Source organism: Engystomops pustulosus, chromosome 9, assembly GCF_040894005.1.
Source record: "Engystomops pustulosus chromosome 9, aEngPut4.maternal, whole genome shotgun sequence".
In the NCBI taxonomy this organism is placed as follows: Eukaryota; Metazoa; Chordata; class Amphibia; order Anura; family Leptodactylidae; genus Engystomops; species Engystomops pustulosus.
Genome location: NC_092419.1, coordinates 45,305,292 through 45,318,711, shown reverse-complemented (window position 1 = coordinate 45,318,711; position 13,420 = coordinate 45,305,292). Strand labels below are relative to the sequence as shown.

Below are 13,420 nucleotides of genomic sequence, written 5' to 3'. Positions count from 1 at the left end.
TACATGAGTCATTTAAAAAATGAACTTATACACTCGCCCTGATGCTCAGCGTAGCTCTTGATGTCAGCGCGGCTCCTCAGATGGCTGTATACTAAAGGGGGGCTGGCAGGCTGCATACACTACTGGGGGCTTGCTGGCTATATACTAGGGGGACTGTGACCAATGCATTTCCCACCCTCGGCCTATGCTCGAGTCGATAGGAACTCTGGCGGACCTGAGCGAGCAAGCAACACATGCAGATTATGGGGCGCACAATCTTAGTGAATCGCGACACGGTGCGACGCACTTTTGTGAACTCCGCGGAACCGGGTAAGTAAATGTGCGCCCACGGGGACAGAGATACAAAATATATCAGTTCTGACTTAATACAGATTCAACTTAAGAGCAAACCTACTGAACCTATCTTTACGTAACCACGGGACTGCCTGTATAAAGCCCCTTTAATAGAATCTTCCAATAATGGATAATAATATTATAGTGCCTCACAGTAGTCCCCATAATGAAAAGTAATTTTCATGTCCCTATGATGGCCCTTTTATAGTGACTCTGTGGAAGCAGCACATTACAGCATACGATTAACCTTCATTTTTTCTATTCTACAATTTGGGTAACAACCACATCATCTGAATATAGCCAAAGGTTTCTATCAGGCTGTATTTACATTTGTTTTGCATTAATTACTAGCCAAACAAGTTGCTCATTCCAGATTGCAGCCGTTTAAAGAGTAACTGTAACAGGTTTTTTTTTTTTCCACAAATCAATAGCTCTTAGGATGTAAATCAACTTTGCCTATTATCTTTATTACCTATATTCAGTAGTTTCTTTGCTATCCCCCTCAGATTACCTCAGAGCTGCAATGGCTGCCTCCTCTCCATGTGCTGATAAGCCCTATGAGTCCGTACTTTGTTTACACTTTGTTTCGCAGTTGTTTTCATTGGAGTGTAGTAGCTGCTGCTCCCTGCTCACAGAGGAGGTCATATGACAGTGAATGCAGCAGAGCTGGATGTGTTCAAGACTGTGAATGCAGATGTTTCCTTCACAGAATAGTACAAGGTACAAGATCTCCCTGTTCCCCATCATTCCCATCCCCATCATAAGGGTGCGGTCACACGTTCCTCTAGTGTTGCGGCCTGATTGCATGTGCATTTCCCAGGAAACACATGCGATCGATAACACGATTGCATGCGCTTCTCTGGAAACACATATGCGATCGGGCCGTCGGAACGTGTGACTGCGCCCTTAAAAGCAAAGTGTGACTGAGAGGGAGGAGGACAGGTGCTACAATGTATAAGGGGAAAGAGAACAGTTGCCAAAATGTGCAGCGGAAGTAGGACAAGAATGGCAATCGCACTTCAACAGGTGATCGTAGCAGAAGTCTGTGCTTTGCGTTTGCACATGCGGCCTGATGGTACATTCACACGTGGCGTTTGCCTGCATTTTTAAACAAAATACAAAAACTGTTCGGAAAGATTTTCCCAGTTGCGTTTCGTTCATGTTAACATTGTTTTTATACAAACACAATGCAATTAGGCAAATCTCTTCAAAACCACCTTTTTAGAATTTAATAAGAAATAACCTCTAAGATTTAGTCACTTATTTTTAAAAGAAAAATAAATCCATATACACCGCCTGCACGTGACACGGAGCGGCTGCACACACAGGGTGAACACGCAGCAGCCCTCCGAGTCTGACCCCTCCCACACACGTGACTGATCACATGAGGATGACATCACGGAAGGTCCTGGCGCGGAGTAGTAGTTGTTAGTGCACGGTGTTCCGTACAGCAGGTCCAGGACCTCCACCATGGAGAGCTGTGTTTTCGTTACAGTGGGCACCACCAGCTTTGATGAGCTAATCTCCTGTGTTACCTCGGAGCAGATAATCAGTGTAAGCCCCGAATGTATGGGACATCTCCATAGTGCCCCCGTACACACTGTGCATCCGCTCTCTGCGCTTCCTTAGTGTCGCCACCCTCCTGATCATGTGACCAAATAGCCATCAGCTCAGACCTCTGGGGCTCATTCATTCACACCTGCACTTGCAGTGGTATTATTAAATGTATATTATGTGCATGTCTTACACAATAATACATATATTATGTATATAACTATAATATTATTATATGAAATGCCATGTATAATCTCTGGGGAATGGTTGGCTTTTATATTTACACATATATTATACATACAGCTATGTGACTGTAGCTCTGCTGTGTCAGAACTTCTAGAAAACCACAATGAAATATTTTCTGCGCTCCTTGAGGCTATGGGTGATGTCAGACGTGGCGCATGTCTGTGACTTGCAAACGCAGACAAAGCCGCGCCCCCCGTGGCGGCCCGCAGCCGATTCGCATTGGTGTTTCTATGGAAACGCCTGCGATCGGGAATGAGCCGCCGCTGTTTTGCGCTAATTTAATGCAAAACACCAGCGGCTCGTTCCCGATCGCAGGTGTTTCCATAAAAACGCAGATGCGATTGGGCCGCGGCTTTGTCTGCGTTTACTTTTGCAAGCGCAGACAAAGCGCCACGTCTGACATCACCCTATTATTTGCATGGGAAGTCCGGCTCTTATTAGTGAGCTGGATCATTAGGCGCCACTCACTATAAAGAGCCTGGTCTTGTGGCTCCTTAAATGTTTACTAATAATAATAATAATAATTCTTTATTTATATAGCGCACACAGATTACGCAGCGCTTCACAAGCATGTCAAATTGGTCCCTGTCCCCATGGGGCTCACAATCTAAACAGCCTAACAGTATGTTTTGGAGTGTGGGAGGAAACCGGAGTACCCGGAGGAAACCCACGCAAACACGGAGAGAACATACAAACTCTTTGCAGATGTTGACCTGAGTGGGATTCGAACCCAGGACCCCAGTGCTGCAAGGCAGATGTGCTACTCACTCAGCCACCGTGCCGCCCTACTAAGAAGCCTCGGCCCTGTCCATCACTTCACCCCAAATTTAGGGTACAGTCACACGTACTGCTAGCACTGCATTTACATGCGCAACACTAGGCAGGGGACCGTGCCTCGGCCAATCTTATTAAAGGGAACCTACCACCTCGATTCTACCTATAAAGATAGAACGGGTGGTAGGTGCATGTATGGGACGTGAGAAAAGCCCTTTTTAGACTGAATTCTCACAGCCCGCTATCTTTTTGGAATGTTTATTGCACTAATATGTAAATTTTGCAAAGCAGCTACTGGGGCGTGGAGTAGCCGGACATGAGGCAACTCCACGCCCCAGTAGTCTCTTTGCTCCTCCTACTCGTAGCTGCACGGCCTCATCCGAGAAGCAGGTCCGCGGCTGCACAGCCACAGCTTTGAGGCCGAAGCTCCTGAGCATGCGCAGAACTCTGGCTTCTCGGGCGAGGGCACGCATCTACAAGGAGCTGCGCGCTTAAGATCTCAGGGTAGGAGGAGCAAAGAGGATACTAGGGCTTGGAGTAGCCGCGACATGTAGCCTCATGTTTGGCTACTCCACGCCCCAGTAGCCGCTTTACAAAATTTACATGTGAGGGCAATAAAGATTTCAAAAAGATAGCGGGGACGTGAGGATTAGCTCTAAAAAGGGCTATCCTCACGTCCCATACATGCACCTACCACCTCTTCTACCTTTATAATGTTTCACTGCAAACGCAAATGTGTTCAGGTCGAGGCACACCCCCATTGCGCTAGCGTTGTAAATGCAGTGCTAGTGGTACATGTATCCAGTTAAAGGGGCAGGGTTAGGTGAGCCATAGGCTTGCTGCAGGGAGCCGCCTCTTAAGCGAATGACCCATTACTACCTCAAAGTAATTGTCCTTGACTAATGTCTGCTATAAACCTCACCAGGCTTCTTAATGACCTTGCCCGATGTGACTACTGAGCTAAGGATATGTGCAGTACTACACCTGACCTGCAGGAGAAAAAAAAGCCATGTTTCATTACCAACACCTGGATGGGTATAGAGTGCCATAATTTAGTATGGATAATAATTTTATATATTGTTTGTCCAATTGTGTAAACGTCAGTCTTCTACTCTACCAGATCCTCAAAGACCTTGGCTACAGCAGACTGATACTTCAGATTGGAAGAGGAACAGTAGAGCCCAAGTCACTGAGCTCAGAGAGTTTTACCCTGGACGTCTACAGGTATAAGGACTCACTGGCAGAAGATATTCGAAAAGCTGATCTTGTTATAAGCCATGCAGGTATCCTATGCATATGTATACACCTAAATATGCGGTGAATCCCATTTCTGATTCTCTTGAATTCTCTCTAAAACATGTCCAGGATCCCATATGATTCCATTTTGGTCATGTTTGGCGCATTAATGTATTTGACCTTTGCATCTATATGATGCATGTGAATATTTTTTTTTGCTGTAGGTTTTTTTTTTGCAAACTGTGTGACATTATAAGCCTGCCCCCCCCTATTTTTTTTTTTAATTGAGCCCCGCCCTCTTGCCAGACAAGCACAAAAAGTGTCTGAAACAGTTATTAAAACATGGGGGGGGGGTCGTTTATTTTATCTTCTCCCTTCCCTGGGCTTTTTTTGCTCCTTTTTGCACTCGATTTGTCTTTGGCATTTTTTTATGCCTTATTATTATGCACAAATCACACCATTGCCTTTCCTAAGCATGGTCATGACTGGCGTGTTCTTGTGCAAATTATTTGCACCTACAAAAGGCGCAAATCAATGTCAACTAGGGCCCAAACATCTGTAAGGAGGAGCAATACAAAGACAAATTAGGCAAAAACCAGGATCACTGTGACACAGCAAACACTCCAAATGCGCAAATACCCCAATGCACTCAAAAAGTCACTAAAAAAGGCGCATCAAACTAAGATAAATGACCCCCATTATCTAAGGCAAGGAAACAAGCTTTTTCTGGCACAACTTTCTCCAGAGTTACTACACATCCTTGATAGTAAATGTCTGTCCCATTGTGTTACCTCTAAAATGAAACTATTATTGTAAATACTAAGAGTAGAATATGTTTAGCCTCTACTTCTTACTTTTTTTTTGTCCAGGTGCTGGAAGCTGCTTAGAAACACTTGAAGCACAAAAACCTCTTATTGTGGTCATCAATGAAAAACTTATGTCCAACCATCAGCTGGAACTTGCAAAGCAACTTAATAAAGATGGACACCTCTACTACTGTACATGCAGGTAACAGACCAAGAACTATAAATTCTCTTCTGTTTCAAATGTCCTTACTGCAGGGAGGGAGAAACAACACACACGAAGCTATACCTCCCTGTCCTCTCATCTGCCAGCGCTGTTCTCCGCTCCTCCTTTCCTGACATTTTTTATGTCTTATAGTTACCACCCCCACCCCGTATCTGTACTCTGTATGCAGACAATCCTCCAGGCTTCAGCCATTGTAAATACTGTATATTCTGGTGGGGGGACTAGATAGAAGCAGAAAAAAATTAATATTTGGAAAGGTTGTCAGGTTGAATAATAATTCAAGGTGGTACTTTAGAGCAGTGATTTTCAACCTTTTTTGAGCCGCGGCACACTTTTTATACTTAGAAAATCCTGGGGCACACCACCAACCAAAATAGCACAAAATGACACTAAAACAGTCATATAGTTAATAATATAGATTCTAAATTTATTTTACTCAGTGTGAAACCTGGGCTTGTTTCGATAAACACAAAAGGGATATCCTGGCAGGAATGGTGGAAAGACACACACGAAGCTCTTCCTCAATAGTTCAGTTTCTCCCTGTTTTTAGTATATGGTGCTGATTATTATGTGGCTCATATACTGCAAAATAAGGGGGTACAATGAGAAGTACTATGGCCATGAGCATATGAGCTGGTACTGGTAGTACTCCAGCCTCATGGCTATAGTATTTCTCATTTTACATTTCTCATTGTTATATGCAGTATACTGCTGGAGTACTAAAAGTACTAGCTCATATTCTGAGTATTCTGCCAACAGTTCATATACTTAGGCAAAAGCTCATATAGTCAGCATTATTGGTGGGCATTACCTTGGCGGTGGGCAAATGCGGGTGTCTCTCCGCTTGCAGGATGATGCGCCGGCCTCGGTGACGTCATTTTGTCGCGCGAGGTTTAAAGCTTGCGCATGTGTTATTGTACACGTCTCCTACATTGTAAGAAGCCGTGACTGCGCATCGCTGCGCATTGCCGGGAAACAAAACACAGGGGGCACCATAGTTTGTGGAACTTTCCCCGTGGCACACCTGACCATGTGTCGCGGCACACTGGTTGAAAATCAACCTCACATGTTACCTTTAATAAAAAGCTATACACTGCACCGCACTGCTAATTTATTGAGGGTTACAACTTGTACTGTATTGAAAAGATGAATGGGGATACTTTCCCCTTTAATTTATTCACATCAGTATTTTTAGGCTCTACCACCTGTTTTCATTTTGTTTTTAAATTTATATTGTTGATAAATATACAAATATATACAGTGTAATCCAAGCACTCCAATATGCAGACATTGGTTTTATTAAAAAATATGGCCCAAATTTTGTTTTCATGCATGAACGTTTACGGCCTTTATCAAACACTGAAAATGTGAACACAAAATGATATCATAAGTGATAGAAATGACATTGTGACATAGGCGTATCTTAATTGCAGGATACAAAAAGATTCAATATGCGTGTACAGTATGGGGGCGTACAAAGAATATAATACAGTAATATGTAAATAGTAGGTCAAAAAGTCATGGACCTAGACACATAACATTAGACACTTAACATATAGCATGATGGTGTATTGTAGCAAACGTGGATAAGTAGTCCTCAGACAGGGTGGGAAGCCCAGTAGAAACCCTAGTTAAAGGGAGTAGAAGAAGCATAAGTTATCTTATCATAGGCCAATGAAACAGTACTCCTGGAGGTCTGGCGCTGACTATATGGTGGGGCTGTCCGCTATTTGAAGAGTAGTGCGGCTTGTGTGCGCGCGAGGGGCCGGAAATTACGTCACTTCCGGGTTGGATGGGTGTAGGAGCTTCATTAGGTGTATGACGAGGCCGACGGGCGTTGCGCAATAAAGTTGCTGAGGACACTATGCGGCAGACCGGAAGTTGTGTCACCAGCTACTTCCAGTTTCAATAAAGGGGTTGTTAGGGACGCTAATCATGGAGTGAGCAGGGCGGTCAGGAGAAGAGTCAGCGCCTTGGACCGCCCCATCATGAACACACCGGACATTGGCTTTGAGAGCTCTCCGGTATTTGCAATGTACAGCGCAGCAGTGTTAGCATTATCGGAGGTTTCCAATAACACTATCATTGTAACACTGCTGCGTTTGTTTTAGTATTAGGAGTTTTTCAGGGTGACAAGTCCTCTTTTAAAGAGAACCCATCAGGCAAATTAACCCCCTAAACTAAATAGATTTTCATAAACTGCCATTAGAGAGCATTGCCTCTATCCCTCCATTGTCCCTCTACATGCCTGTAAACTTAAGCAATGAGATCATGAGAACATGTCAGGTACTTGTGTAGCTGATGTCTGTGTCTCTCACATGTTATAGCAGAACATGTCAGGTACTTGTGTAGCTGATGTCTGTGTATTAGGAGGATGCAGCATGTCAGCAGATGCAGCACACACACTAGCAATGTTTTACTATACATTACACACAGACATGAGCAGGGGGAGGGGAGGAGTGACATCACTGCCTCTGATCATGTGACCAGCCTCATTTACATGATAAAAAATAGATGATTTTACAATGAATAATGTATGAAATAACTAGATAAAGGCTGGGATGGGATCCTTGTGAGCTGCTCCAACAGGTAGAGGTGACAGAAATAGTGACAGAGACCTGATGACTGGTGTCCTTTAAAGGGGTTGTCCGAGTTTTGAAAAAAAAACTATAGTTGGCAGGGAGCAGGCTGCTTAAAACAATAAAGATGTACTTACCTTCAGGTCCGGGCGCCATGTAAACAAACATGGCCACCGGAGCAGCGCTGCATTCAGCTTCCAGCGACAGCAGCGCTGGATACCGGAGGGCACCGGAAGGTAAGTACATCTTTATTGTTTTAAGCAGCCCGCTCCCGGCCATCTATAGTTTTTTTTCGGAACTCTCGGACAACCCCTTTAAGCTGTTGAACCCTAGTAAAGGTAATTTCCACGATGGCCACCAGATGTCAGTGTTATCTGCTCTGCCATGACTAAGGGTGGTGACACACATGGCCAATTATCTCAATTCAAACTGGTCAAAAAACGCATTTGGTTTTAAAACACATATTCCACTGTTTTTATTTTTGTTTTTAATATACACTTTTTATTATACCCTACTATGTATCTACAGGATTTTAGTGACATTTAATTATAGAATACCCCCTGTATCATGTGTTTTTTTTTTTTTTTTACATTGAACACTGTAGTAAAGTGAAAATCTGCACAATGATGTGGATTTGATGCAGATATTTGCTTGAAATGATGTCAGATCCAGTGAAACAAAAACTGGTAAAAAAAACGCATGTGGAAATTTAGAATAAAAAATGTGACACTAAATTGAAAAATCTCCATGAAAAATGCACATAGAAATCCTATTGAATTTGGATTTTCCGCATGACAACACACAACGTGGGCCCCCACCAATCATTTGCATGGACCTTGCTGTTCTATTTGAAGTTTGCATTGCACAGTTTTCCAGGACAAATTCTGTAATCTAAACATACAATTAAGTACATATAATGCTGTCTTCCTTGTTGTATACCGACCGTATATATTCTCGATTATAAGCCAAGTTTTTCATCACAAATACAGCCTATACTCGAGTCTAAAAAAAAAATGTAACACTGTGCTCACCTTTCCGACGCCCCCTGCAGGTCCTATTCTTGTTTCAGGTGCTCTGGCTCCTCTTCAGGTCCCTGCATGATGCCGGCGGTGCACAAACAATGACGTCGGTATTAGGTTTTCCCAGTTTTTTGTGTTAGAATTAGGTACTGCAGCTTATATTCGAGTATATACGGAAATTGTTTTTAAGATTGCAATGTGTAAAACTGCTGTTTTTCTCTCTCCGTAGCACTCTTGGGAGCACTCTGCAGACCTTGGACCTGTCTTCATTGAAAGTTTTTCCACCAGGTCATCCAGAAATATTTGCAAACTTTTTAGATCAAGTTGTGGGCCTCCGATAGTTGTAACTATTGAATATTACAGAGGACTATTCCATTGAAAATACTCTGCAAGGCAAAAACCAGGTTTATTTATGAAGCAGCTTTTGGATCTTGTCAAAGATACATTTTCTGTTACTTGTTATTTTGTGGACCATTTGTACCCCCCCTCCCTCCGGTCTCCAAAACTATAAGCACCGAAGGACCCTCACCTGCTAAAAATGTATAGTTCTCGTCTGTAGCATTGTAAAGTCTTATCACACACATAATGCACCTACCAATATTCCAGTGTACGGTAATAAAGGGTTTTTTTAAATTCGGTTTTCAGATTTTTTTTTTTTTCTTTGTATTGCGAAAAGTCATTTGGTTATATGGATTGTTGACAACTATAGCATAGGGTCAGGTCTGACATTGCACATACACAAACGACAGAACTATCCTGTATGTAATGTGTGAGGCCGTGTTCACCCACTGGGGGACATTTACTTACAGTGTCGGTGTCTGCATTGGCTTTGTTACCGACCTGCTCTCGGTAAGAAGACACACATTTAATATTGTAGAGCTGTGCAGAGACATTTCTGGCGCCGAGACTATTTTCTGTCCCTGGGACAAAATCTGTCCCGAGCACCAGAAATGTGTCCAACAGTCCCTGCTAGACCAGTTTTCTTTTGGTCTACTTTCCGTCAGTTTACACCGCCCAAAAAGGGCTGCGACACATAGTAATTGTGTCTGAGTTTCCACTCCGCCAAAGCCACGCCCCTTTTCGGAGAAGAGTCGGAGCAGACGGAAAAAGGCATTTTTTCTGTCCCCGACAGCTAATAAATAGGTCGGAGAGCAGAACATGTGGTGAGAGCGCCACAAAACTGGCGGAAACACCATAGTAAATGTCCCCCACTGTGCTTTGTATTCGCATCAGGTGAGATTTATCATACACTGGCACTTTGTGATACCCTGACTTTCTGCACTAAGTGGAACGTTTTTTGTGTATAAAGAAACGGCATATTAGCTCAAAAAATAATAAAAAATATGTAAATGAGCTGGAGGCACTCGGGCCGCGTTCATATGGTGCGTTTTGCTTGGGTTTTCATTGTGTTTTGAAACTCATTACACCAGTTGAAGTGAAACGATTTGCCAAATGACATTACTGTTAACATGTTCATGCGCTAACAGTGCATTAATGCATGCGTTCAGTTAGTTTTACACACATGGAAGTAATGCCCGCGCACGGGCTCTCTGAGAGTGCATTCACACTTGGCGTTTTGAAACACAATACAACACAACAGCTGAAAAGAGGAGATTTGCCACATGCATTTTTAAACACTATATTAAACAGCACTGGGAGGGGGAGAATTTCCAGGGGGTTGGGGGAAGGGGCAGTCCCTGCCTAATGGATTATTGAGGTGGGGGGGGGGCCTGAGCGGTGAAGCAACACATGCAGGATATCGGACACACGATCTTAGTGAACCACGCACGTGAATCAGTAAATGATCGTCGGACAATGCACTTTCGGTGAACTGCTCCTGACGGGTAAGTAAATGTGCCCCAATGTATTCAATGGGCTTTGTCAGACTTTTTCATCAGTTTGGAAGTGCCCTACAAAGGCGTATGTGCTATATACCCCACAAGTAGCACCATTTTATGAACCTAATATATCAAACTCTTCAAATCAGCAATTGAGAAGTCTGTTAACCCTTTAAATCTTTCTCTGGGAAACTAGACCCCTGAAAGAATTTATCTGTGGTTGTGTTGAGCATTTAAACCCCCAACATGCTGGACAAAATCTAATGCAAAGTGGATGGTGGCAAGTAAAAAATGCATTTTTATCTCAAAAATTTTATTTTAGTGCCTAATATATTGTGTACCAGTCATGCCACTTTAGACAAACACCCCAAAAATCATTCTGAAGGTTGTCCCGAGTACGGCAATGCCACACATGTGCCAAAACTTGGGCACACAGCAGGGCTGAGAAGGGAAGGAGCGAAATTTTGCTTTTGGAACTCCGTTTTCTCATGTGTTATGTCATGTGAGGTACCAGTGAAATAGAAACCCCCGAGAAATGACAGCATACTGGAAACTACACCCCCAAGAATTTATCTGGGGATGTGGTGAGCATTTTAACCCCCAACAGGCTGGTCAAAATCTAAAGCAAAGTAAATGGTGCAGAGCAGAAATTGCGTTTTTATCTAAAATATGTAATTTTAGTGGCTATTATATTGTGCCCAACTCATGTCACATTAGACAATCACCCCGAAAATCATGATGTGGGTTGTCCAGAGTATGGAAATACCACACATGTGCCAAAAATTGACAGGCTGGGCACACAGCAGAGCTGAGAAGGGAAGGAGCAAAATCTAGCTTTTGGAGCACCCTTTTCACTAGACTGGTGTTGGGGTGCCACTGAGGTACCAGTACCATAGAAACCCCCGAGTAGTGACCCCATATTAGGAAAGGGCAACCCTCATAAGACCCATAAGATCCTAGCTCAAATGTAACACAAATTGAATGGTGTCGAGTAAAATTTGCTTTGCAATTTCTCAAAATTTGTCATTGTAGTGATAGAAGTATTTTCCCAATTCATGCTGCTGGAAACAAACACCCCAAAAATCATGCAGTGTCTCCCGGGTAAGTGGCAATAATCTACAAGATGGAGACACGGCAGGGCTCGGAAGAGAATGGCATTTGGGCTACGGACATTTACATTATTTTTTTTTTGCACCATAAAACATTTGTAGAATCAGTACAGTAGAAACCTCAGAGAGGTCCCTACACACCCCTCCATGAATTAATCTAGGGGTGTAGTGAGCATTTTAACCTCACAGGTGGACCCCAAGGATGATGCATAATGGATAGTGCATAGTACAAAATATCTATTATGTCATCTTGTGCCCAGCTACTGCCACTGGAGACAAGCACCCCTAAAATCATGATGCAACCTCTTGTCCTGCACATCAGCACTACTTAGAAAGTGCCTTCCCGGGGATTCACTTTGTGAGGACGAGGTGCACAAATAATCAATAGCACAACTCTCTCCAACACCACCAATCATAAAATGGCAATGTTGGAGAGCGTTGGGCTAGAAAGACCTGCCCAAAAATCGTCACCGATCGCTGGCATTGGCCAGTCTGCACTGACTGGCCAATGGCGTCGATCGACGTCACAGGACCAATCAGATTCGACCTGTGATGTTATCAGAGGGGTGTGGGCTGGCGGGGGGTGTAGCGCTCACATCCGATATATCAGATGCGGAGCATGAACAGGTTAATAATTTTGTGTGTGTTTTTTTACTTTATATATGCCCCATGAGGTCATAAAAGTCCCCTGGGGGACATTTTCACTTTTTTTTTTCTTTTACAAGTTTTCCCCCCTAACATCTTTAGGGGGATGCCCCACATGGGTTTTTAACCCGTTTTTGGTCCATTTTTAAGCAGTCCATCCAAAAACGCATCAGTTTTTGACCAGTTTTAATTAAGATAAAACCTGTCAAAACTGGATGCGTTTCCAAATTGCAGTTTTTAACGGACTGCTCAAAAACGGACCCAAAACAGGTTCAAAACGCCATGTGTGGCATCACCATTAGGCCGTGGTCACACGTACCGCTAGGCGTCCATTCATAACGGTCCTCGGCCCAACGCACATTCGTTTCCAGAGAAACACATGCCATCGGCTTGTGCGTTCAGGACGAGGACCACCTCCTATGCTATACTAGCGTCACGTTATGAACGGACGCCTAGCAGTACGTGTGACCGCGGCCAAAGGGTGATACCGCACATGGCGTTTTTGGTCCATTTTTCCCAATGATCTTAATAGATAAACAGGTTGTAAGCAGCCAAACGGCCAAAAACGGATGTTTAAAAACTGACCAAAAACGCCATGTGTGGCATCACCCTGAGGGCGCGTTCACATGTTGCGCTTTGACCTGCGTTTTCATTGCGTTTGCATATACAACAGCTGAAGAGGGGCGATTTGCCTAATTACATCACTGTTTACATTTCTGTTTACAAAACGCATCGTAAACGCGATGTTAACGGATGCGTTAACAACGTGTTAACAAATGTAAACGGTCATGTAATTAGGCAAATCGCCGCTCATCAGCTGTTGTATATGCGTTTCAAACGCAATGAAAACGTGACCAAAACGCAACGTGTGAACACGCCCTTAGGGCCCATCGCTGATGCGACCGGGCTGCGGCCTGCCCTGGTGGGTGCGGCTTTGTCTGCGTTTGCAAATGCAGACAAAGCGTTATGTGTGGCACCAGCCTAACGAACCGCATCTCCTTTCTCAATAAGGCTGGTGCCACACGTAGCACTTTGTGCAAACGCAGACAAAGCCGCGT

General features: G+C 43.7%; 1 protein-coding gene across 1 annotated transcript in view; it reads left to right on the top strand.

Annotated features, from left to right (window-relative positions):
* Positions 1-1,673: 1,673 nt before the first annotated feature.
* Positions 1,674-13,420, top strand: part of ALG13 (ALG13 UDP-N-acetylglucosaminyltransferase subunit) — a 47,202-nt gene continuing 35,455 nt past the window's right edge. Inside the window, exons 1-5 of the mRNA XM_072122974.1 lie at positions 1,674-1,887; positions 4,028-4,190; positions 5,013-5,151; positions 9,000-9,110; positions 9,330-9,382. Coding sequence (XP_071979075.1) covers positions 1,804-1,887; positions 4,028-4,190; positions 5,013-5,151; positions 9,000-9,110; positions 9,330-9,382 — 550 coding nt within the window. The 5' untranslated portion in view covers positions 1,674-1,803. The remainder of the gene's footprint in view (positions 1,888-4,027; positions 4,191-5,012; positions 5,152-8,999; positions 9,111-9,329; positions 9,383-13,420) is intronic.